Consider the following 22,141-nt stretch of genomic DNA (forward strand, 5'->3'; position numbering starts at 1 on the left):
AAAACAATGGTGGTTACTATTTGTTGAACCCTTAATATACCTGGTATTTGCTAAATGCTTGTTGTGTGTATTGTCTCGTTTCACCCTTTCAGACCACTTTGTGAGGTCAGTGCTGTTGTATTTCCTATTTGCAGATGAGTAAACAGGCTTAGATCTGATGCTTTTAACTTCTACATGGTATGAGATGAGTTAAATCAGTGTACAAAAAGAGAATGTAGGTCTTAGAAATGCCACAGTGGGGCGCCAAAAGCAAATCAGTCGCATGTTTTAAAGATCCTGGTGAAAACAAGTTACTTCCACAGCTCTAATGGGCCAAGGATAGTCATTCTTGAGCTGGTAATTCAAACCTCCTATAAGGAAGAGAGGCTGTCACCTTGTTGAACATTAAGGTAGGCTTCCTCTGGCTGAGTTCAGAGCTGAATATCATACTTGACGTGTATTTTATTCAGTATGCAGACCTGCTGTTTTGTAGGTGATTACAGGGTTAGTTCTCAAAATCAGGTAGAGAGTGGAGTATTCCAGCTCCAAAAAGACTGAGAACAGAATCATGCAGGGAAGTTAGTTACCTTGCCTCTACTCCCTCTTATTTTTACATTTTGAATCATTCTAGAATTTGCCTCAACACAGATTTTTATATCCTTTAACGAAGGATGTAGGAAAGGATTTTATGACTAACAGAGTTGTAAAAAGATCTGAGCTAGGAAGGGAAGGCACTCATATAGACTACTTCATACTGTCTTGTCTGGCTTGGATCAGGAGTGAGTGGCTTGAATTGGAGAAAGGCCTATTCAGAAGAGTGGTGACACTCAGCACTTTTGTGACAAACTGATACCTCTCCATGGAAGTAACCATTCTTGATTGCAGATATTATTTCACTTCCGGTGGCTGGAAACACAGCCCACTCAGGGATAATAACAGCTGCTTTGGTGCTTCTTTCATCAAAGTGGTCAAGGTGCAGACCATTTGCCATGGCTGAATTTTCTCCTTTTTATTTTATTTTTTTAAAGCAACAGACCCTGGCTTTTGTGAGTGGTGTGGAGTGAGAAATGGTTCACCTGGAGTGCCTTGTGTATATTGGGGACGTCACATGATGATAAATGAGGCGTAACAAAGAGTGTATTGTCAGGTTTAAAGTTCTAGAATTTATGGGACCTATAAAAGAAAAAGTAAAATTTCATTTTCTAGAGGAGCTTGATCTCAAGTGAAACTATAGAATGTACACATCCAGAATGATTTATAATCACTTATTGAAGCAGTAATAAAAAAAAGTTAACAAATTGTCCTGAACCATTATGGTTTCACAAGTGAATTTTACCAAACATTCAAAGAAAAACTAACACCTGTCCTTCTCAAACTATTCCAAAAAATTCAAGAGGAGGGAAGACGCCCAAGTTAATTTTATGAAGCCAGCAATTATGAAAAAAAAAGTTATAATCACTTAAAAAGCAGCAGACAGGCCCTGGCGGTTGGCTCAGCGGTAGAGCGTCGGCCTGGTGTGTGGGGGGGACCCGGGTTCGATTCTCGGCCAGGGCACATAGGAGAAGCGCCCATTTGCTTCTCCACCCACCCCCCTCCTTCCTCTCTGTCTCTCTCTTCCCCTCCCGCAGCGAAGGCTCCATTGGAGCAAAGATGGCCCGGGCGCTGGGGATGGCTCCTTGGCCTCTGCCCCAGGCGCTAGAGTGGCTCTGGTTGCGGCAGAGTGACCCCCCGGAGGGGCAGAGCATTGCCCCCTGGTGGGCAGAGTGTTGCCCCTGGTGGGCGTGCCGGGTGGATCCCGGTCGGGCGCATGCGGGAGTCTGTCTGACTGTCTATCCCCGTTTCCAGCTTCAGAAAAATACAAAAAAAAAAAAAAAAATTAAAAAAAATTAAAAAGCAGCAGACAACTGTCATGCTAAATGCTCTTGTGATTAACATAAGTATAAATCCATATAAAGCACTGTAGTAGTATTACATCTTATATTGGATTGGCTTTAAAAGGCAAGGGTTTTTTGTTTTGTTTTCAGAGACAGAGAGAGTCAGAGGGATAGATAGGGACAGACAGACAGGAATGGAGAGAGATGAGAAGCATCAGTCATTAGTTTTTCGTTGCGACACCTTAGTTGTTCATTGATTGCTTTCTCATATGTGCCTTGACCGCGGGCCTTCAGCAGACTGAGTGACCCCTTGATCAAGCCAGCGACCTTTGGTCCAAGCTGGTGAACTTTGCTCAAACCAGATGAACCCACGCTCAAGCTGGTGACCTCGGGGTCTCAAACCTGGGTCCTCTGCATCCCAGTCCGACGCTCTATCCACTGCGCCACCACCTGGTCAGGCCTAAAAGGCAAGGTTTAAGGGTAAACAATTACCCAGGAAATTATTAGGACAGTTTGAATACCCACATGCTGTCCCTCCATAAGCCCAACTCAAGCCAGTTTTTTAGCATTGGAAAAGATTGCTCTTTCTTCAGTTGATGGAAGTGTTGGCTTGTATTTAGGAGTCACATTGAATGAAGATTACACAGCCTTGAAAGACTGTCGCCCCTGCCTGACCTGTGGTGGCGCAGTGGATAAAGAAAGTGCAACCTGAAATGCTGAGGTTACCAGTTCAAAGCGCCCAGTTTGCCTGGTCAGGGCACAAATGAGAAGCAACTACTGTGAGTTGATGCTTCCCACTTCCCTCCCCTACCCCTACCCCCCAAATCAATAACTAAAATCTTTGAAAGTACATATAAATACTTTTTTTAAGAAAAGGACTGTGGCCTGACCAGGCAGTGGCACAGTGGATAGAGCGTCGTACTGGGATGCGGAAGACCCAGGTTTGAGACTGCGAGGTCACCAGCTTGAGCGCGGGCTCATCTGGTTTGAGCAAAGCTCACCAGCTTGGACCCAAGGTCACTGGCTTGAGCAAGGGGTCACTCGGTCTGCTGTAGCCCCACGGTCAAGGCACATATGAGAAAGCAATCAATGAACAACTGAAGTGCCACAACGAAAAACTAATGGTTGATGCTTCTCATCTCTCTCTGTTCCTGTCTCTCTGTCCCTATCTATCCCTCTCTCTGACTCTCTCTCTCTCTGTAAAAAAAAAGAAAGTAAAAGAACTGTGGCCCCATGCATGCTACAGCATGGATGAACTTCAAAGATATGACAAGTGAAATAAGCTAGATGCAAAGCGACAAATATTGTGTGAGTCCTCTCATGAAGTGCGTGAGGTAGTCTAATTCGTAGACAGAAAGTAGAATGGTGGTTACCAGAGTCTGGGGTAGGGGGAAAGGGGAGTTAGTGTTTAATGACTATGGGTTTCATTGGGGATGATGAAAAGGTTCTGGAGATGCATAGTAGTGATGGTTGTACAAGGTGAATGTACTTAATGCTATTTAACTGTAGACTTAAAAATGGTCAGAATGGCAAATTATATAATATATATGTAGATTGTGAAGGTAATTCTAAATGTTCAAAAAACATTATAAGCAGTGGTGACTTTGGGGAAATAAGTAGATTATGTGTAGATTTCCAAGGCGAACATTCATCTGAATGTATACATTAAAAATTAAGCTCCTCATACATTGGGCTAATTTTTGCTTCTAATATATAAAGGGATGATCTACCGCACTGTATAGCCAAGGAAGGTTAAGTCCCAAGGAGAGGAAAAGCATTACCCAAGCTTACATGTTAACTCAAGCCCAAAGCTGGGACCAGAACTTGATCTCCTTTACACACCAGCAGTTCTCCCCTGTACTAATGTTTACCAAGGGACAGCGGGCCAGGACTCCCTTCATCATTTTTGCCATATCCAACTACCATTTTTACTATTAATCATTTTCTTTAAATCATCTTATTTCATATAAAATACATTTATTTAATACATGAAGAGATTTAAAAGGAAAATTTGTATCACTACTTTAAATGGAAAAATCTGAGCCATGGCCAGTTGACTCAGTGGTAAAGCGTCAGCCAGTGTGTTTCATTCCCATTCAGGGCACAGAGGAGAAGCAACCATCTGCTTTTCTTCCTCTCCCCCTTCTCCTGTCTTGCAGCCATGGCTTGATTGATTAGAGCACATTGACCCCAGGTGCTGAGGATGACTCCATGGAGCCTCTTCCTCAGGTGCTAAAAATAGCTTCATTGCAAGCATTGGCCCTAGACAGGTCACCTGGTGGATCCCAGTCAGGGCACATGTGGGGGGAATCTGTCTATCTCCCCTCCTCTCACTTAAATAAAAAAATATGTAAATATACATTAAATGGAAAATCTGTGGAAATATTTAAAAGATTAGAAAAAATACAGGGAAGGCAAAATTCTGTTTTAGCCCTGGCCAGATAGCACAGTTGGTTAGCATCATCCTGACCCACAGAGGTTGCTGGTTCAATCCCCGGTCAGGGCACATACAGAAGCAGATCGTTGGCCCTGGCCGGTTGGCTCAGTGGTAGAGCATCGGCCGGGGAGTCCCGGGTTCGATTCCCGGCAGGGCACACAGGAGAAAGAAAGAAAAAAAAAAAAGGCAGATCAATGTTCCTGTCTCTCTCTCCTTTCTCCCTCCCTCTCTAAAATTAATACAATAAACATTTTTTTTAAATGGTGTTTTAGGTAGATGTTAATTGCTTGGAAGCTGAAGACTCTTCTATTTTTGTTAAAAGAGAAGTAATTTTTAGGTATTAAAGACACTAGCAGCAAAAGGAGATGATACAAAAGATTGAGAATCAAAAGGGGGAAAACTTTCTCAGTATGTGAGTCAGTTCCATGCCACCGGTAGTGGGTATGGCAGGGAACATGCACCATACCATGCACCTTCCCCAGCGAGCAGAGTAGGGGGTTTCAATTTGTTTTGCAGGAAAGCAGTGGATAAGGGTTAAATAAGTGATTCATAATGTGGGTGAAAGTGAGGACAGGGATTTCAGAGAACCTGTATTGTTAAACATTCTTACTGATGATAGTGTCTCTGGTCTCTCTCAGGATTGGGGGAGGGGGGCTGACAATGATTAATCTAGACTTGTAGTGTTTCTTAGTAGGGACACTATTGGCCGTGGGGCCAGATATTTGTTATGCAGGACTGTCCCAACCATGGATATCCTTGTTTCTTGGGCACTAAATGCCAGTAATAATAAACCTCCCTTTCCTCAGTCATCATGATAGCAAGATCCTGTATAATTCTTTTTTTTTAATTTTTTTTCTTTTTTTTTTTTCTTTTTAATTTTTTTTACAGGGACAGAGAGAGAGTCAGAGGGATAGATAGGGACAGACAGGAACGGAGAGAGATGAGAAGCATCAATCATCAGTTTTTCATTGTGACACCTTAGTTGTTCATTGATTGCTTTCTCATATGTGCCATGACCACGGGCCTTCAGCAGACTGAGTAACCCCCCGCTCGAGTCAGTGACCTTGGGTCCATGCTAGTGAGCTTTTTTGCTCAAGCCAGATGAGCCCGCACTCAAGCTGGCAACCCCGGGGTCTCGAAACTGGGTCCTTCCGCATCCCAGTCCGACCCTCTATCCACTGCGCCACCGCCTGGTCAGGCTGAATTTTTTTTTCTTAAGTGAGAAGCAGGAGGCAGAGAGACAGATTCCCATGTGTGCCCCAACCAAGATCCACCTGGCAAGCCCCCTATGGGGCAATGCTCTGCCCATCTGGAGCTGTTTCTTTTTTTTATATATATATAATTTTAATTCTTTTAATTTTTTTATTCATTTTAGAGAAGAGAGACAGAGAGAGAGAGAAAGGGGAGAGGAGCAGGAAGCATCAACTCCCATGTGTGCCTTGACCCGGCAAGCCCAGGGTTTTGAACTGGCAACCTCAGAGTTCCAGGTTGACGCCTTATCCACTGCACTACCACGGGTCAGGCTCTGGAGCTGTTTCTTTGTTGCTCTGAAACAGAGCTATTTTAGTGCCTGAGGTGAGGCCGTGGAGCCATCCTCAGCGCCCAAGGCAGGCCAGCTTGCTCAAACTGAGCCATGGCTGTGGGAAGGGAAGAGAGAGAGAGAGAGGGAGAGGGGGAGCGTGGAGAAGCAGATGGGCGCTTCTCCTGTGTACCCTGACCAGGAGTCAAATCTGGGACATCCACATGTCAGGCAGACGCTCTATCACTGAGCCAACCGACCAGGGCCTTTAAATTTTTAAAAAATGTTTATTTTAGTGATTTCAGAGAGAGAGAAAGGAGGAGAGAGACAGGAACATCGATCTGTTCTTATGTGCCCTGACCTGGGATTGAACTGGCAACGTCTGAGCTCTAACCAACCAAGCTACCTGATCTGGGCAGTTCCCAAATATTTCTAAATGCCTTTTGGGAGTAATTAAGTAATGCTACCTCCAACAGGTGAGGGATGGGGAATTTATTCTATGCAGAGGGAACGGACTCTACAAATGTGTGGAAGCAGGACTGAGCATTTAAAACTTGTCTTATCTTTTCCAGAAGAGAAGAAGAAATTGATCAGAGATTTTGATGAAAAGCAACAGGAAGCAAATGAAACGGTGAGAACAGGGAACATGTCCTTATTCCTTCTATGTGGTATTCATCTTCTCCAAAAGTAATGCTTATGACCTGATCACGGATGAACTGTTCCTGCCTATGCATCCTGATTTTGATTATTTCTGACTAAATGAGACCAATTGATGGGAATGGGAGTTGGGGATGGGGTTTAACAAACACAAATGGGTAAAGCTTGAAGAGTCCTGAAATGAAGCTTTGATGATACATTCCTGATGTGAGTTGTAAAGAGCATTATCATACCTTTACCTGTGGTGGCGCAGTGAATAAAGTGTCAACCTGGAAATGCTGAGGTTGCCGGTTCAAAACCTTGGGCTTGCCTGGTCAAGGCACATATGGGAGTTGATCCTTCCTGCTCCTCCCCCTTCTCTATAATAAATAAATAAAATCTTAAAAAAATAAAATAAATAAAGGTGCATGTGATTTATTTTTTTAATTTTTATTCATTTTAGAGAGGAGAGTGAGTGAGAGAGTGTGTGTGTGTGTGTATGTGTGAGAGAGAGAGAGAGAGAGAGAGAGAAAGAAAGGGGGGAGGAGCAGGAAGCATCAACTTCCGTATGTGTCTTGACCAGACAAGTGCAGGGTTTCAATGCTTTATCCACTGCGCCACCACAAGTCAGGCCAAGGTGCATGTGATTTAAAAAAACATCTAGCCATGATGATGTTATTCTTGCCTGACCAGGCAGTGGTACAGTGGATAGAGCATTGGCCTGGGACGCTAAGGACCCAGGTTCAAAACCCTGAGGTTGCTGGCTTGAGGGTGCTGTGCCCTCGCTCATTGGCTTGAGTATGAGCTCACCAGCTTGAGCCTGGGGTCACTGGCTTGGCTGGAGCCCCCTGGTCACAGTACATATGAGAAAACAATAAATGAATCAAGTGCCGCAACTACCAGTTGATGCCTCTCATCTCTTTCCCTTCCTGTCTCTCTTGCTCTCACTAAAAAAAAAAAAATGTTTTTCTTGTTTGTTAAACTTACTGTCACAGAAAATGTAGCTCAGAGGGGGTTCTAGCCACATTCCCTTCTGTTTTAAAAGACAACATAGTGGCTGGATTTGGTGTCTTGGCTAAGATGTGCATGGACAGGATGAGTTCCCAATCAGAACCCAGAGCTGTCAGAAGTTGATCCAGGTTGCTAAGCAGTTTAACAACTGCTTCTCTCTTAATCTGTGGCTTAAAAAAAAAAAGGTTTGCTCTTACCTAGTAGAAGAGAATGTTTCCATTATGCACTGGCTTCAGCAAACCCTTTAGAGCAGCGGATTCTGATGGCTTTAGGCGACCCCTGTGTTTTGGTCGTGGTGGGGGTCGCGACCCACAGGTTGAGAACCGCTGCTTTAGGGGTTTGGGGTTAAAATCCAGGTCCCTAGTAGTACTTTGCAGAAATAGTTGCCCCTAGTTTTTGCTATCCTAGCATAGACTGAGGAAAATGCTTTTCCTCCACTGAGCTATCACCTGGCCAGGCTTATTTTTTTATTTTATTTTTTTACAGAGACAGAGAGAGGGACAGACAGGGACAGACAGACAGGAACAGAGAGAGATGAGAAACACCAATCAGTCTTTCGTTGAGGAAAATGCTTTTCAAATCAGACTTCTTTCTTTTTTTAAAAAAGCATTTTTTTTAATTTATTTATTTTGTGACAGAGAGAGTCAGAGAGAGGGACAGACAGGAAGGGAGAGAGATGAGAAGCATCAATTCTTCATTGCGGCACCTTAGTTGTTTGTTGATTGCTTTCTCATATGTGCCTTTACCATGGGCCTTCAGCAGACCGAGTAACCCCTTGCTTGAGCCAGCGACCTTGGGTCCAAGCTGGTGAGCCTTGCTCAAACCAGATGAGCCCTCGCTCAAGCTGGCAACCTCGGGGTCTTGAACCTGGGTCCTCTGCATCCCAGTCCGCCGCTCTATCCACTGCGCCACTGCTCAGTCAGGCAACTTCTTTCTTGCTTGTTGAAGAACAGCTTCCCTACTCCAGTGATGTTCTGAGATGTTAAGCTTATCTGCATCCTTTTCTCTGTTGTATATCTATATTGCTCACAAAAATTAGGGGATATTTTATCGCTTCATATTCATTTTGAAATATCCCCTAATTTTTGTGAGCAGTATAATTTAAGAAGGACCAGACTGTGAAAACGATGCCCTTTCTAATGGGAGTACTGGAAACTTTTCTTTTTTTTTTTTCCTGTATTTTTCTGAAGCCGGAAACAGGGAGAGATGGTCAGACTCCCGCATGCGCCCGACCGGGATCCACCCGGCACGCACACCAGGGGGCGACGCTCTGTCCACCAGGGGGCGATGCTCTGCCCCTCCCGGGCGTCGCTCTGTTGCGACCACAGCCACTCTAGCGCCTGGGGCAGAGGCCAAGGAGCCATCCCCAGCGCCCGGGCCATCTTTGCTCCAGTGGAGCCTCGGCTGCGGGAGGGGAAGAGAGAGACAGAGAGGAAGGAGAGGGGAGGGGTGGAGAAGCAGATGGGCGCTTCTCCTGTGTGCCCTGGCCGGGAATCGAACCCGGGACTTCTGCACGCCAGGCCGACGCTCTACCACTGAGCCAACCGGCCAGGGCCTGGAAACTTTTCTTAATACCTGTGTACAGCTAGCGGGGCATATCCACGATGAATGACTGTTACAGAGCCAGTCTTCTTTTTTTGATTAACATCTTGGTAGCACTTTAAAAAAAATCTCTTTGTTAATACCAATTTATTCGTTTGAGGCTTTCTTTCTCCTGATTTAGCAAAAGTATCCAATCCTACTCTGGCCAACCTAGGCAGATGAAAAGAATTTATGGCCTTTTGTGAACATGTTTGGGCTTTATATTTTACTTATTCCAGAAAAATGGAGATCTGATTATCTCCGACAGGGAGACAAACAGTTGATTTTCAGAAAGAGGAGGGGAAGGGAAGAACCATGACGGCAGGCCTTTGTCATTTTAGTACAGTAGACTTTGAAGCACTTTATGACAGCATTTGAACCATAACAAGCTAAGAACTTGGTACAGTATATGGAAAAGAGAATTTGAATATTTTGAACATTGTATAATATTGAACAGGTTTTTTCAAGTCTTTATATATGAAATAGAAATAGTATTTCCTACCTTGTTGATTTGCTGTGAGGATGAAATGAACGTGTATAAAAATGTTTTCTTTGGTTTTTTTAAAAAAATTATTTTATTTTATTTATTAATTTTAGAGAGGAGAGAGAGAGAGAGAGAGAAACAGAGAGAGAGAGCAGAGAGAGACAGGGGGGAGGGGCTGGAAGCATCAACTCCCATATGTGCCTTGACCAGGCAAGCCCAGGGTTTCCAACCGGTGACCTCAGCATTTCCAGGTCGACACTATATCCACTGCACCACCACAGGTCAGGCCAAAAATGTTTAATAAGCTATAAGGTACTTGATAGTTTTCACTCATTCATCACATATTGGTGAACCAGTTCTGTGCTTGACAGGCACTGTGCAAACGTCCCTGCCTTTGTGAGCATGTGGTCACGTACGTATTTGGTTATGTGTGGTTTGATTAAGCCAAACTAGCCATATGCCCAGATGAGACAGAAAAGAACCAGGCCGTCTACTCACTATTTTCTTCTGTCTTCCTAGCTGGCAGAAATGGAAGAGGAACTACGTTATGCCCCCTTGTCTTTCCGAAATCCTATGATGTCTAAGCTTCGAACCTACCGGAAGGACCTTGCCAAACTTCACCGGGAAGTGAGAAGCACACCTTTGACAGCCACACCTGGGGGCCGAGGAGACATGAAATATGGCACATACACTGTAGAGAATGAGCATATGGTAAGCTTAAGCTGGTTTCTCCCCCCGTTAGGGCCTCTGGTATAAGAATTAACCTTGTTGTGGAGTACAGTTCTTGTTAAAGTGTATATTGCACTCTTGTTTATTCCCACCTTATTCTCTTTTCTGCATCCAGTTCCCCTTCTTCTCCCATTGGGTGTTTGCCCCTACTGTATTTAATGCAGATCTTTCCAAACCATATGCTTATTTACATTTCTTTGTATTCTTTATGTATAAAAGTGCTTGGTTTGTAGTGCTGGTGTAAAAGTGTTACCTAATCTTATGTCTGAACTCTGTATTTTGACCCATTGATCCAGTTTCTTTTTTACATGTGCCAAAAAAAATCAGTTAGGTTTTTAATTTATCAGAATATCCACTGCGCCACCACAGGTCAGGCTGTAAAGCGTCGACCTGGAAATGCTGAGGTCGCCGGTTGGAAACCCTGGGCTTGCCTGGTCAAGGCACATATGGGAGTTGATGCTTCCAGCTCCTCCCCCCCCTTCTCTCTCTCTCTCTGTCTCTCCTCTCTCCCTCTCTGTCTCTCCCTCTCCTCTCTAAAATGAATAAATTAAAAAAAAAAAGAAGAATATTGTTACAAAATTAAGCCAAGCTTTCTTTTATCTTTATATCAAGATTGCCCAATAGCCCAGATACAATAGTGAAGACAGGATGCTTCTTAAGGGGCCTTGCTCTGCTGTAATAGAAAGTGAACCAGATTGCCTCTCTAGCCTCCTGTGCTCCGATTTATGAAGTTAGACTGACTAGATCGGAATCTATATTCTGAAACTATCTAGAGAAACTAGAGAATTTAAAGGGATAAAACTTCAGAAAGCTTAAATGTAAGGTGTTGTATTTGGGGTTGTATCCCATAGTACTGAGTAGAACTGGCTGGGCAGTAGCATGGAGACAGGTGGAAGTGCAGACTGCTTTGTGTGGAAAGGCTGATAGTCCTGATGTAAATAAACAAACCTCATTTCATTATGCACCCTGATTATAGTTGAAGAGACATTCGGTTGCTACTGGCCTGACATTGCTGATGTCAAAACTAGAGTATTTGAGAACGGTGTAAAATTTCTAAAGTTCACTTGTGAAGGGAGGAACGTAGAAAATGGCGGGCAGGTGGAGGCTGTTAAAATGAGACGAGAGATGTAAAGTGACTAGTCATTTATTACAAAAACAAATCAAAATGCCCAAAACAAAAAAGAGGTAGGTAAGTCCAAAGAATAGTTTTGCTATAAAGTTAGTTTCAGAAATTACAAAAGCAATTTAGAATATACCACTTTCCGTAGAATTATGCTCCAAATCTGGGGTTGATTTATGTGATTTTACCATCTTTTCCTGTTCATACGCCATAAATGAAGACTTCTTGTTACTTCTGATCTGGGAAGCCATTTTGACTTTTTGATGGTGGTGCCTAGTGCTCAGGTGTCTAGGCCTTGTGAACTGACCCCTTTCTGAGTGTGTGAGCATGTGTGTATGTATGTAGATATGTGTGTGCTTTGAATAGCTAAGAACTTAGAGCTGCACCCATTTCTGTCCTTGGTTAATTCTGGCATGACAAAGGCTACTTCTGTCTTCATGTCATCTGTGCTTAGGATTATAGGTAGAGAGAACTTTGGTGGGGATTTAGAAAATTAGGGCACTTGGGAAATTAGGTCAGCTACGGCACCTTACTTGGCCCCAGATACCGCCTTCCCTGAGAGCAAATCAACATTTGGCAACTTCAGAATTTTTGTTTCTTGTTTGGCCCAAAGTGAAATTCTCTTTAGGCTTACCAAGAGTTTAGTCACTTAAGTTTTTCCAGAATGTGGCAGTGTCCCACCCAGACTTCTGATTTCTATATTTATTTATGGTCCTTCAGTCTTCAGTATTAATCTGGTAGGAATCTTCAGTGAATTAATGTATTCTAGGGCTGTAGTGTTTAGTTGGTTTGATAGCTGCCCATCAAAGTTACAGGCTATATGCATTTTCAGGTAGCTGCTGCACCCCAAATCTGGGCCACTGCCCCAGAAGTTGCTAGTCGAACAAACACATGAACCAGTTCGAATTCATTACAATCACATGGAACATGCTCTGATTTTTATTTTTTTTTACTTATTTGAGAGAGAAACATTGATTTGTAATTTATGCATTTATTGAGTGATTCTTCTGTGTGCCTGGACCAGGGATTGAACTTGCAACCTTGACATATCAGGATGATGCTCTAACCAACTGAGTTAGTGGGCTAGGGATTTGCTCTGGTGTTAATTCTTCTTACCTTGTCTCACTTAAGTATAACAAGCAGTGGAGTGGCAGGTACTGTGATCCTGTATTGGATCTGAAATTCTACTTTAGTCTGACCTTGAATAGGATCTTATAATCATTAGCATCCTTGGTTGTCTTAAAATAATGAAAATTATTGCACACTGTATCCCATCTTACATAAGAGAGGTCATAAAGATTGTGCTGGCAAATGAATTTATAAGGGAAGAAGTCTTATATTTTCCTTCGTAATCCTGTCAGAATCGGCTACAGTCTCAAAGGGCATTACTTCTGCAAGGCACTGACAGCCTGAACCGGGCCACCCAGAGTATTGAGCGTTCTCATCGGATTGCCACAGAGACAGACCAGATTGGCTCAGAAATCATAGAAGAGCTGGGGGAGCAACGTGACCAGTTGGAACGTACTAAGAATAGAGTAAGTCTGGGCAGATGGGAAAGGGGCCAGAGTGGGTCAAGTAGGTGGGCCCATTAAACCCCAAATGCCTTGCTACTGCCGAAGGCTACAGCAGTTCTGAATTCAGGGTACATGGCTTTCTGGGTTCTTCGGCTTTTCTCAGTTTTTAGTTTGCATGGCTGAGAGATCACTGGAAGAGGAAGAATAAATACTGAAGAAAGTCGATTTCTGCATTTATTAAAGATTGTCAAATAAACATAAGATTACAGTTATTCCATTCTTTTATTCCTGTATTACCAATCTGAGATTTATTTTATACCCAGTGGAACATTCTACTGTTCTTATAAAAGCAGCATTTACTGAAAAGATCCTAGAGTCAAGGCTATTTTCCACATCATAAAATAGTACCTCTGGCAATTTATAGAGGTTCAATCCTGGACTGTAACTCTTTACTGTTACCTAAGGTAGCTGGATCATTGAGAAGAAAATGGACATTGGCCAGAGATGGTTATATTGGAGCTTTTAATCTATCACTCTAAGAAACTCTGGAAAATAACACAACTTGCCAATGGAATGCTGTGTACTTAATGTATGAGGCAAATCCAAAGTAAAAAACAGATACTATGGACAAGACTTAGATGGGAAAATATTAGTTGAATTTGGAGATTTGAGATGATTTTCTCATAAATCTTAATAGTTGTAATTCTCCATTCTTAAATGAGAATTATGCCCTTCCCTCAGTGAAAATTCACAATAAAAGACTGAATTTAAGGTAAACTGTAAAGATGGCAACTTACGGATTGTTTGGTTTTTGACTTGAACATACTAGGTGGATCGGCTGAATTTAAAAGGCAAGGAATGATCTGAGAGATCAACTTACCAAGGCCAGGGGCTGGGGACAGATGGCAGGTAGTTTCTGTTGAAATGTCCTCGAGCTATCTAGGTTAGTATGAGGACACCAAAAGGGGAAGGTTTAAAAAATAAAAAGACTTGAAAATGATTAATTCCTTTCATAATTCAATGTAAGTATCTCTTAAAAGGGTAAATAAAAACAACCATATCCCAAGAGTGATAATCCACCAGCCTACAAAAACAAACTGTAACTCAAGAGGCTCTCCTGGAGTCTGGCTGATGAAATTCAAATCTTCAGTTGCTTCAGTTACTGGCAAAGTACGCTTGAAGCCTGTTCTGAGCAGCCAAGGATCAGCCTTGTTCTGGAAGTCCCTCCCAACAGCCCTGGGATATAAGAGCTCCTAAGCCTGCTTAACAAGTAGTAAAATATCTTGTCCTCTCTGGTTTTTTCTAATTATACACTGAGGCTACCTTTAAATTTGGTTTGATTTCAACTTAAACCCCTTAGTGTCCACTGTCAGTTTAGGAATATTAAAATTTTAGAGTATATACTTTTGAAAGAAGGGGAAATAATTGCTATTTTCTCTTCTCAGCTGGTAAACACAAATGAAAATTTGAGCAAAAGTCGAAAGATTCTCCGGTCAATGGCCAGAAAGTAAGTTTTAATAGTTACAAAATTAATTTCTTTTAACTCCAATGTCTTTCAGCCAAGAATGTCAAAGCTTTAAACTGTGACTTGCAAAGGTCCTAATAAAGCTGAAGAAATAAAAAATATTGTCTTGTGTAATTAAATATCCCAAGACAAAATCTTTTGTTAAACATAATACTGTGCCCTGGCCAGTTGGCTCAGTGGTAGAGCGTCAGCCTGGCGTGCAGGAGTCCCAGGTTCGATTCCCTGCCAGAGCACACAGGAGAAGCGCCCTTCTGCTTCTCCACCCCTCCCCCTCTCCTTTCTCTCTATCTCTTTCTTCTCCTCCTGCAGCCAAGGCTCCATTGGAGCAAAGTTGGCCCGGGCACTGAGGATGGCTCTGTGGCCTCTGTCTCAGGTGCTAGAATGGCTCTGGTTGCAACAGAGCGACGCCCCAGATGGGCAGAGCATCGCCCCCTGGTGGATGTGCCGGGTGGATCCCAGTCGGGCGCATGCGGGAGTCTGTCTGACTGCCTCCCTGTTTCCAACTTCAGAAAAAATACAAAAAAAAAAAAAAAAAAAAAAAACCAGCCCTGGCCGGTTGGCTCAGCGGTAGAGCGTCGGCCTAGCGTGCGGAGGACCCGGGTTCGATTCCCGGCCAGGGCACACAGGAGAAGCGCCCATTTGCTTCTCCACCCCTCTGCCGCGCTTTCCTCTCTGTCTCTCTCTTCCCCTCCCGCAGCCAAGGCTCCATTGGAGCAAAGATGGCCCGGGCGCTGGGCATGGCTCTGTGGCCTCTGCCTCAGGCGCTAGAGTGGCTCTGGTCGCAACATGGCGACGCCCAGGATGGGCAGAGCATCGCCCCCTGGTGGGCAGAGCGTCGCCCCTGGTGGGCGTGCCGGGTGGATCCCGGTCGGGCGCATGCGGGAGTCTGTCTGACTGTCTCTCCCTGTTTCCAGCTTCAAAAAAAAAAAAAAACAAAAAAACAAAAACCAAAAAAACAAAAAAACAAAAAAAACAAAAAAAACCAAAAAAAAAAAACCATAATACTGTGCTGGCCTGACTGGTGGTGGCATAATGAATAGAGCATTGATCCAGGACACTGAGGACCCAGGTTCGAAACCCTGAGGTCACCAGCTTGAACACAGGCTTGTCAGCTTGACTGTGGTATCATAGATATGATCCTAAGATTGCTGGCTTGAGCAAGGGGTTACTGACTCAGCTTGAGCCCCCCTCCTCCCCCGGTCAAGGCAGAAATGAGAAGCAGTCAGTAAACAACTAAAGTGATGCAACTACAGGTTGATGCTTCTCATCCCCTCACCCCCAAAAGAAGTATGTGATGTGCAGAATTGGAGCAGTGTAAAATGTGTCCACTGGAAGCACTTTTAATCCTAGCTCACACCCCTTTGAGAAGGTAGCACATGGGAGTGACAGAGCTTCACATTTGTGAAAACTTGATTAGAAAACTTTTTACTGCTACTTAATACTTGCTTTTGGCTCTGCTTGCTCTTCATGGGAGTCAGCCCCCTCACCTGGGAGTTCTGTCTTGTTAGCAAGAAGTTAACTTTAAAAAAAAAATCTTTGATTTAAGATAAGTGCTGACAGCAACAAAATCAGGGCCAAAGGGAAGTATTGCCACTGAGGATGAATTTGGGGTTAGTGATGTGTGCGTGCAACAAAACTGCAACGGGCCACGAGCCTAGCAGGAGAGGGAGGTTCTCCTAAACGGGAAAATTGAGACTGAACATGACAGCCAGAGCTTGGATTCTTTGTAGTAACAAAAGACAATACTTTTTTTTCTTTTAAAGAAAATTTTTTTCCTAAATAAAGCTCCTTTATTACCTTTGTAGAGATACCCATTTGGGTTCATGGGGCAAGAGAAAGTAAGAGAGGTACTACCCAGCTTCTGGTTACTTAGGACCCACGCTTAAACTGGACGTCAACACCGGCAAGTCAGCCGCTCTTCTCCCACACACACTCACAGCTGTGGTCTGTAATGGATGCCGTTCTCTGGTTAGATAATGATACCGTGGGACTGCTATTTTGAAATAGGGTTCAACCTGATTTCAGAAATGATGTATTTTTTCACATTATATTTAATACTACTTTTCTAACTAGATCTACAAAAGCTAGTTTTAAAGTGAAGAAATAACTATTTGAAGATATTTTAGAATGAATAAACAATTCTTATCCTTTGATATATATTCCAATTTGAACATTTCTGTGAGGTAGATAGTGTTTTTTCTGATACAGCTAAAGAAGTTTTTGAGTTGCCACTTAACCAGCTAAAAAGCACCTTCTACAGGCATACCTTGAATTAGTGCATTTTGCAGATACTGTTTTTTACAAATTGAAGGTTTGTGTCAAACAGTTTATCAGTGCCAGCTTTTTGATAAGTTCAGATGATGGTTAGCATTTTTAAGCAATAAAATATTGTTAAATTACGGTATGCATACTTAATAGACTACAGTCTAATATAAACATAACTTAGATGCATTGGGGGGGGGGAGTTTTCACGTGACTGCCTTAGTTACTGTATTCACTTTATTGCGGTGGTCTGGAACCAAACCTGCAGTATCTCTGAGGTGTGCCTGTGTGTACTTATCGCTAAGTGGCTGTGGGACCAAACACACCTTCAGCCTGCCTCATAGTATCGAACCTTGGCCCCAGGTCAAACTTCTGTGTACTAAGACTGGAGAGAAATAAGGTTATCTGACTTCTGACTACTCCCTTTGCTTCTGTTTGTAGAGTGACAACCAACAAGTTGCTACTTTCCATTGTCATCTTACTGGAGCTGGTCATCCTAGGAGGCCTGGTTTATTACAAATTCTTTCGCAAACACTGAACTTTCTGCAGGGGAGGGTTTGTGGACCAGAACTTTGACCCCGCGAATGAATGGTTTAGAGGTATGGAATAAGCGTATTGCTGCTGTGAGCTAACGGTTCAAGGATGCACTGTGTAGCCAGACTTTGGGAAGAGGGAGGGAAGACGGAAAACCAGTTAAATGTGAAGGAACAGCAACAAGACAAGTGTGAAATACCAAGGTAATAAATGCTGTTTATGACTTCTTTAAATTTATATACTACTCCAACATATTAATACCTTGTGAACTGCAAAAAACCCAAATACATTTACAGTAGCATTGGTCACTGTCACGGAGAAGGGAGGGAAGCTTTACATTTGTGAGAATCATAAATGTTCTCATTAAGGCAGTATTGACCCAGGTGACCATGTAGTGTCCCCTCAAACACCTCACAACTGTGGAATGCCCATTGTGACAAACACGTGTCAGCAGATAGTATTTTTTAAATTCTCACACGTTCTTCATTTTCTGACTCCTGCGGTGAACTGGGAGTAGGAAGTTGGTTGTAGACACTGTGCCCTCCCACCCTTGTCTGACCAAAGCTTGAAGCAATCACGTCCACGGCCAGGCCAGCTGTTGCCTTGGCTTCTTCCTCTGAAGCCGCCAACTGAGGATTGACTTCAACAAGATCCAGCGCCGACAGCAACCCTGAGAGAACCAAGTGTGACAATACCTCAGAGAATTCTTAGCTGCTGTTCTCAGTGAGGGTCCTACCCCCAGACAGAATAAGCCAAGGGGAAGAGTCCTCTACTATAAAATTATCCACTGTCAGGAAGCCCCTTACACTTCATCTTGAGCATGAATTTACTAAAACACTGCTATATTAAACGAGGGTTGAAAGAATCCTTTAAGGTTATAAAGTCAGTCATCCCTGTTCAATTAACATACATGGCACAGCTGTCAGGCTTTTTGGATAGAACGAAGAAAGTGGGGGGTGGGGTTCCAACCTACTTGTTGGGAAAGTATGTACCATTTCCAATCTTAAGGAAACTTCCAGGTCCCTGCCTGCAGTAGTTGTGTGAAGAGAACTCCCAGTTGTCTCCGTTCCCTTTTGAACTCAAACACTGTACCTCATAAGCCACCACGTGCCCTCAAGTGTAGTTGCATGTCTTACTGCAGGTCTGAGCTCTGAGGGCACGTGCCACATCTGACACTGTTTTAGATCATCCATCAGAGTGACCCAGTATCGGACACTTGGTTAAGGGAAGACCTGGCTGTAATTTGTTTAATTTAGACTATAGTTACCATCTGTGGGGTCTGTCTAGGGCAGATTAGACTGAAAGTATCTATCAGACCTGCCTTCTACTTACTCCTAACCTCTCCCTATTTATTTGAGGGTAGTTAACTTTTTAGTTGGGTATTCTAAGTGAAATTAGTCTACATCTTCAAGAATCATCTGGCCGTGGCTAGACTGCTCCATTGGTTACAGCATCGACCCGAAGAACAGAAGGTTGTCAGTTCAGTCCCGGTCAGGGCACACACAGGAAGGGATCAGTATTCCTGTCTCTCTCTCCCTTCCTTACAGGCTAACATCAATAAATAGAAATTTTAAAAAAGAAAGAAAAAAGACTCATCTGAACAAACTAGTATTCAAGAATACAAGTATAAGCCTGACCAGGTGGTGGCGCAGTGGATAGAGCATCAGACTGGGATACAGAAGGACCCAGGTTCGAGACCCCGAGGTCGCCAGCTTGAGCACAGGTTCATCTGGTTTGAGCAAAAGCTCACCAGCTTGAGCCCAAGGTCACTGGCTCCAGCAAGGGGTTACTCGGTCTGCTGAAGGCCCGCAGTCAAGGCACATATGAGAAAGCAATCAATGAACAACTACGGTGTTGCAACGTGCAACGAAAAACTGATTGATGCTTCTCATCTCTCCATTCCTGTCTGTGTCCCTGTCTATCCCTCTCTCTGACTCACTCTCTCTGTCTCTGTAAAAAAAAAAAAGAATACAAGTATGAGAATATTTTGGGTGGCCATAAAGCTTGGAAATGTGGGTGAATATACCTATTGGTTATTGCTATCACATTATAGTACATGACATGCTCAGTGCTATTACCTCTGTCAGTGTGCTGCCCCTCGTTAGCAGTGCATAGTTTAGTGCACTGTGCAAAACTGCAGTGAGCAGGCACATTACAGCAGCATTTCCACCAATTCCTGCACATGCCTCTGCGTCTAATAATTGTGTGTCTGAATTCCAATGACTAAGGCTGGGCTTTCACCATAGCCCAAAAGTAATCAAGAGGGTTTGAGCTATTAAAAATATATATTGCCCCCCTGTAAATTAGTTTAAGCAAACTTTCATGGATCTTTTTATGTATCTTGACAGCATCATGATAGACATAATATTACTCTATTTTAGAACATAGTAATAGCAGGAGAAAGAGGGACAAGGGAACCAAAATGGAGATTGAACTCCTAGGTTCACTGGCCATTAATCCAAGGACAGTTAACATCTAAGATTGTGGGTCTGAGAAGGAGACTACCTTGCCACTGTCAGATCTGATAGACAAGCATTCTTTTCCTTTCTGTAGTGCCTAAGAGTCTACTTGGCTCCAGAGCCAGAGAGACCATTTCTCAATTTCCGTATCTATTCCAGCTAGTGGAGGGTTTCCTATAGCCCTGGACTTTTCACTCTGGAGTCTCTATGCTCTTTAGATTTTAATTTCATGAGATGGTATTGAAGTATCGTGGTAGTCTAAATTTTTCAATTAAAGATCACTTAAAGTAGTCTTAAAACCAGAAGCTTTCTGACAGACATGGAAAGTGTTTGCAAACAAGTATGAGTTTGGGGAACAGTAACCCCTGGTAGCCACTCTTGATAATTTAGTGTTTATCCTACTAATCTCTCTGTCAACCATTCATCTTCCAGGATCCCTATGTTTAAGCTCCTATTAAACAAGCTCCAGTATAAGACTTACCCTACATGAAAGGACCTGAGGTATTTAGCTTTGAAATATCTTCAAGAGAAGCTTTAATTCCACATTCCCAACTCCCAGTGACCCCGCTTCTTAATTTAAGGTAAAAATCGTAGCGATTTGGCCTTGCCTTTAATCTGAATCTGCCTTTCAACAGTGCAGATGCAAAGATCTACATCAGTTTGGCAGGTTATTCTTTTTTTTTCTTTTAAAGCCCCACTTTGGTGTCATAAAGTCCTTTTTTTTTTTTTCTTGTGGGAGAGACAGAGAGTCAGAGGGACAGATAGGGATAGACAGGCAGGAAGGGAGAGAGATGAGAAACATCAGTTCTTTGTTGCGGTTTCTTAGTTGTTCATTGATTTTCTCATATGTGCCTTGATTGTGGGGCTATAGCAGACCGAGTGACCGATTGCTCGAGCCAGCGACCTTGGGTCCAAGCTGGTGAACTCTGCTCAAACCAAATGAGCTCACGCTCAAGCTGGTGACCTCGGGTCTCGAACCTGGGTCCTCCACATCCCAGTCCGATGCTTTATTCACTGTACCACCGCCTGGTCAGGCTGGCAGGTTATTCTTTAATAAGTGTTTCAGAAGACAACGTTTTTTTTGTTTATTATATTTTTCCTAAGTGAGAAGCAGGAGGCAGAGAGACAAGACTCCCACATGCACTCAACTGGGGTCCATCTGGCAAGCCCACTAGGGGGCAATGCTATGTCCTTCTGGGGCCGTTGCTCCATTGCAACTGGGGCCATTTTGGTACCTGAGGTGAGGCCATAGTGCCATCCTCAGCACCTGAGCCAGCTTGCTCCAGTGGAGCCTTAGTTGTGGGAGGGGAAGAGAGAGATAGAAAGGTGGAGAAGCAGATGGGTGCTTCTCCTGTGTGTCCAGACCGAGAATTGAACCTGGGACATCTACATGCTGGGCCGACACTCTATCACTGAGCAAACCGGCCAGGGCTAGAAGACAACTTTTTATTCAGTATTACCTTACTCTATTTGGGTATGAGCCAGATCCAACCTAGCTTGACCACATGACTTTATAACAAGTTTAAGCAAAAACAATGTCTACAATGACATGAATAGTAGAAAAAATTTCCCTGGCAGACAAGAAGCTTCAGCATATTCACTTATGTGGTGAATAGGTTGATCACTACTTACCTGTATTGTGTATTTCCTCAGTAATATACATGCCTTCTCGGTAGGTCAGTCCCCCTACAACAGGGGTTCCTGTGGCTGGAGCCACTGTAGGGTCAAATGCATCAATATCAAAACTCAGATGGATTGGCCTTTGTCTTCTTGAAAGGAGAAGGGTAAGAGAAGAGTCATTCAGTTGTGCCTGAACATTCATATTTCCTACAGATGCGACTCCTTGATTTTGTTGCTGTCAGTCCTGGTACTTTGTTAATACAGCAGATTTCCAGGTTTCTCTTTTGGGAATTACTGAGTACTTGCATATTAGCTTTTATATGCCATTTCATAATTTTGCTATTTGTTCTGTGTGCCTAAAACAGACTAATTCCAACTTATATTTCTGACTTACCCTGGGTATTAAAGTCTTTTAACAGCTGTCGATAAAGGGAATTCTTCACTGCCATCTGACCTTGGGCTCTGAAATTATGATTTCAACTGGATTCCAGTGCCTTTTATTCTCTCAGAGTGTAACAGCAGCGGAACTTGACTCTGATTTTATATCAGCAATCTTCTCGTCTCCCAATTCTAACTTGAGCTTAGCCCAGGTGTCCAGTGCCTATAACTAACATGCAAGACCTATGTGCTATTTAACTAAATAACAGGTGGCAATTAGTTACATTAATCATCTAGAAATAAAGACTCGGCACTGGGAAAATACTCTTAAAACTAGCATTTGATTAGCATTCATCTGACATTTTTATCCTCTAACAAATTTTGCAAGTTATTTGAAATTTTTTTAAATGTACATGTTATGCTTTTATTTGAAAGAAAACTACTATCCTCAAGAAAAAAGCTAAAGTATGCTGCCCACT

The 22,141-nt window shown here is 43.1% G+C and overlaps 2 protein-coding genes across 3 annotated transcripts in view; one reads left to right on the forward strand and one right to left on the reverse strand.

Annotated features, from left to right (window-relative positions):
- Positions 1–22,141, forward strand: part of VTI1B (vesicle transport through interaction with t-SNAREs 1B) — a 49,891-nt gene that overhangs the window by 11,856 nt on the left and 15,894 nt on the right. Inside the window, exons 2-6 of one of the 2 annotated variants that reach the window (XR_010751995.1) lie at positions 6,382–6,440; positions 10,041–10,232; positions 12,732–12,905; positions 14,330–14,391; positions 17,113–17,270. Coding sequence is in view for 1 of the 2 variants with exons in the window: in XM_066388055.1 (XP_066244152.1) it covers positions 6,382–6,440; positions 10,041–10,232; positions 12,732–12,905; positions 14,330–14,391; positions 17,113–17,209 (584 nt within the window). In the remaining variant the exon portion in view is untranslated. Of the gene's footprint in view, positions 1–6,381; positions 6,441–10,040; positions 10,233–12,731; positions 12,906–14,329; positions 14,392–17,112; positions 17,443–22,141 lie in introns of those variants that run through there. The other variant, XM_066388055.1, reaches the window with a different exon arrangement.
- ARG2 (arginase 2) overlaps positions 17,402–22,141 on the reverse strand; it is a 52,343-nt gene continuing 47,603 nt past the window's right edge. The window contains exons 7-8 of the mRNA XM_066388047.1: positions 21,297–21,433; positions 17,402–17,875 (exon numbers count right to left, since the gene is read on the reverse strand). Of these exons, the coding sequence (XP_066244144.1) occupies positions 17,670–17,875; positions 21,297–21,433 (343 nt within the window). The 3' untranslated portion in view covers positions 17,402–17,669. The remainder of the gene's footprint in view (positions 17,876–21,296; positions 21,434–22,141) is intronic.

This window comes from Saccopteryx leptura, chromosome 6 (genome assembly GCF_036850995.1).
Source record: "Saccopteryx leptura isolate mSacLep1 chromosome 6, mSacLep1_pri_phased_curated, whole genome shotgun sequence".
Classification (NCBI taxonomy): Eukaryota; Metazoa; Chordata; class Mammalia; order Chiroptera; family Emballonuridae; genus Saccopteryx; species Saccopteryx leptura.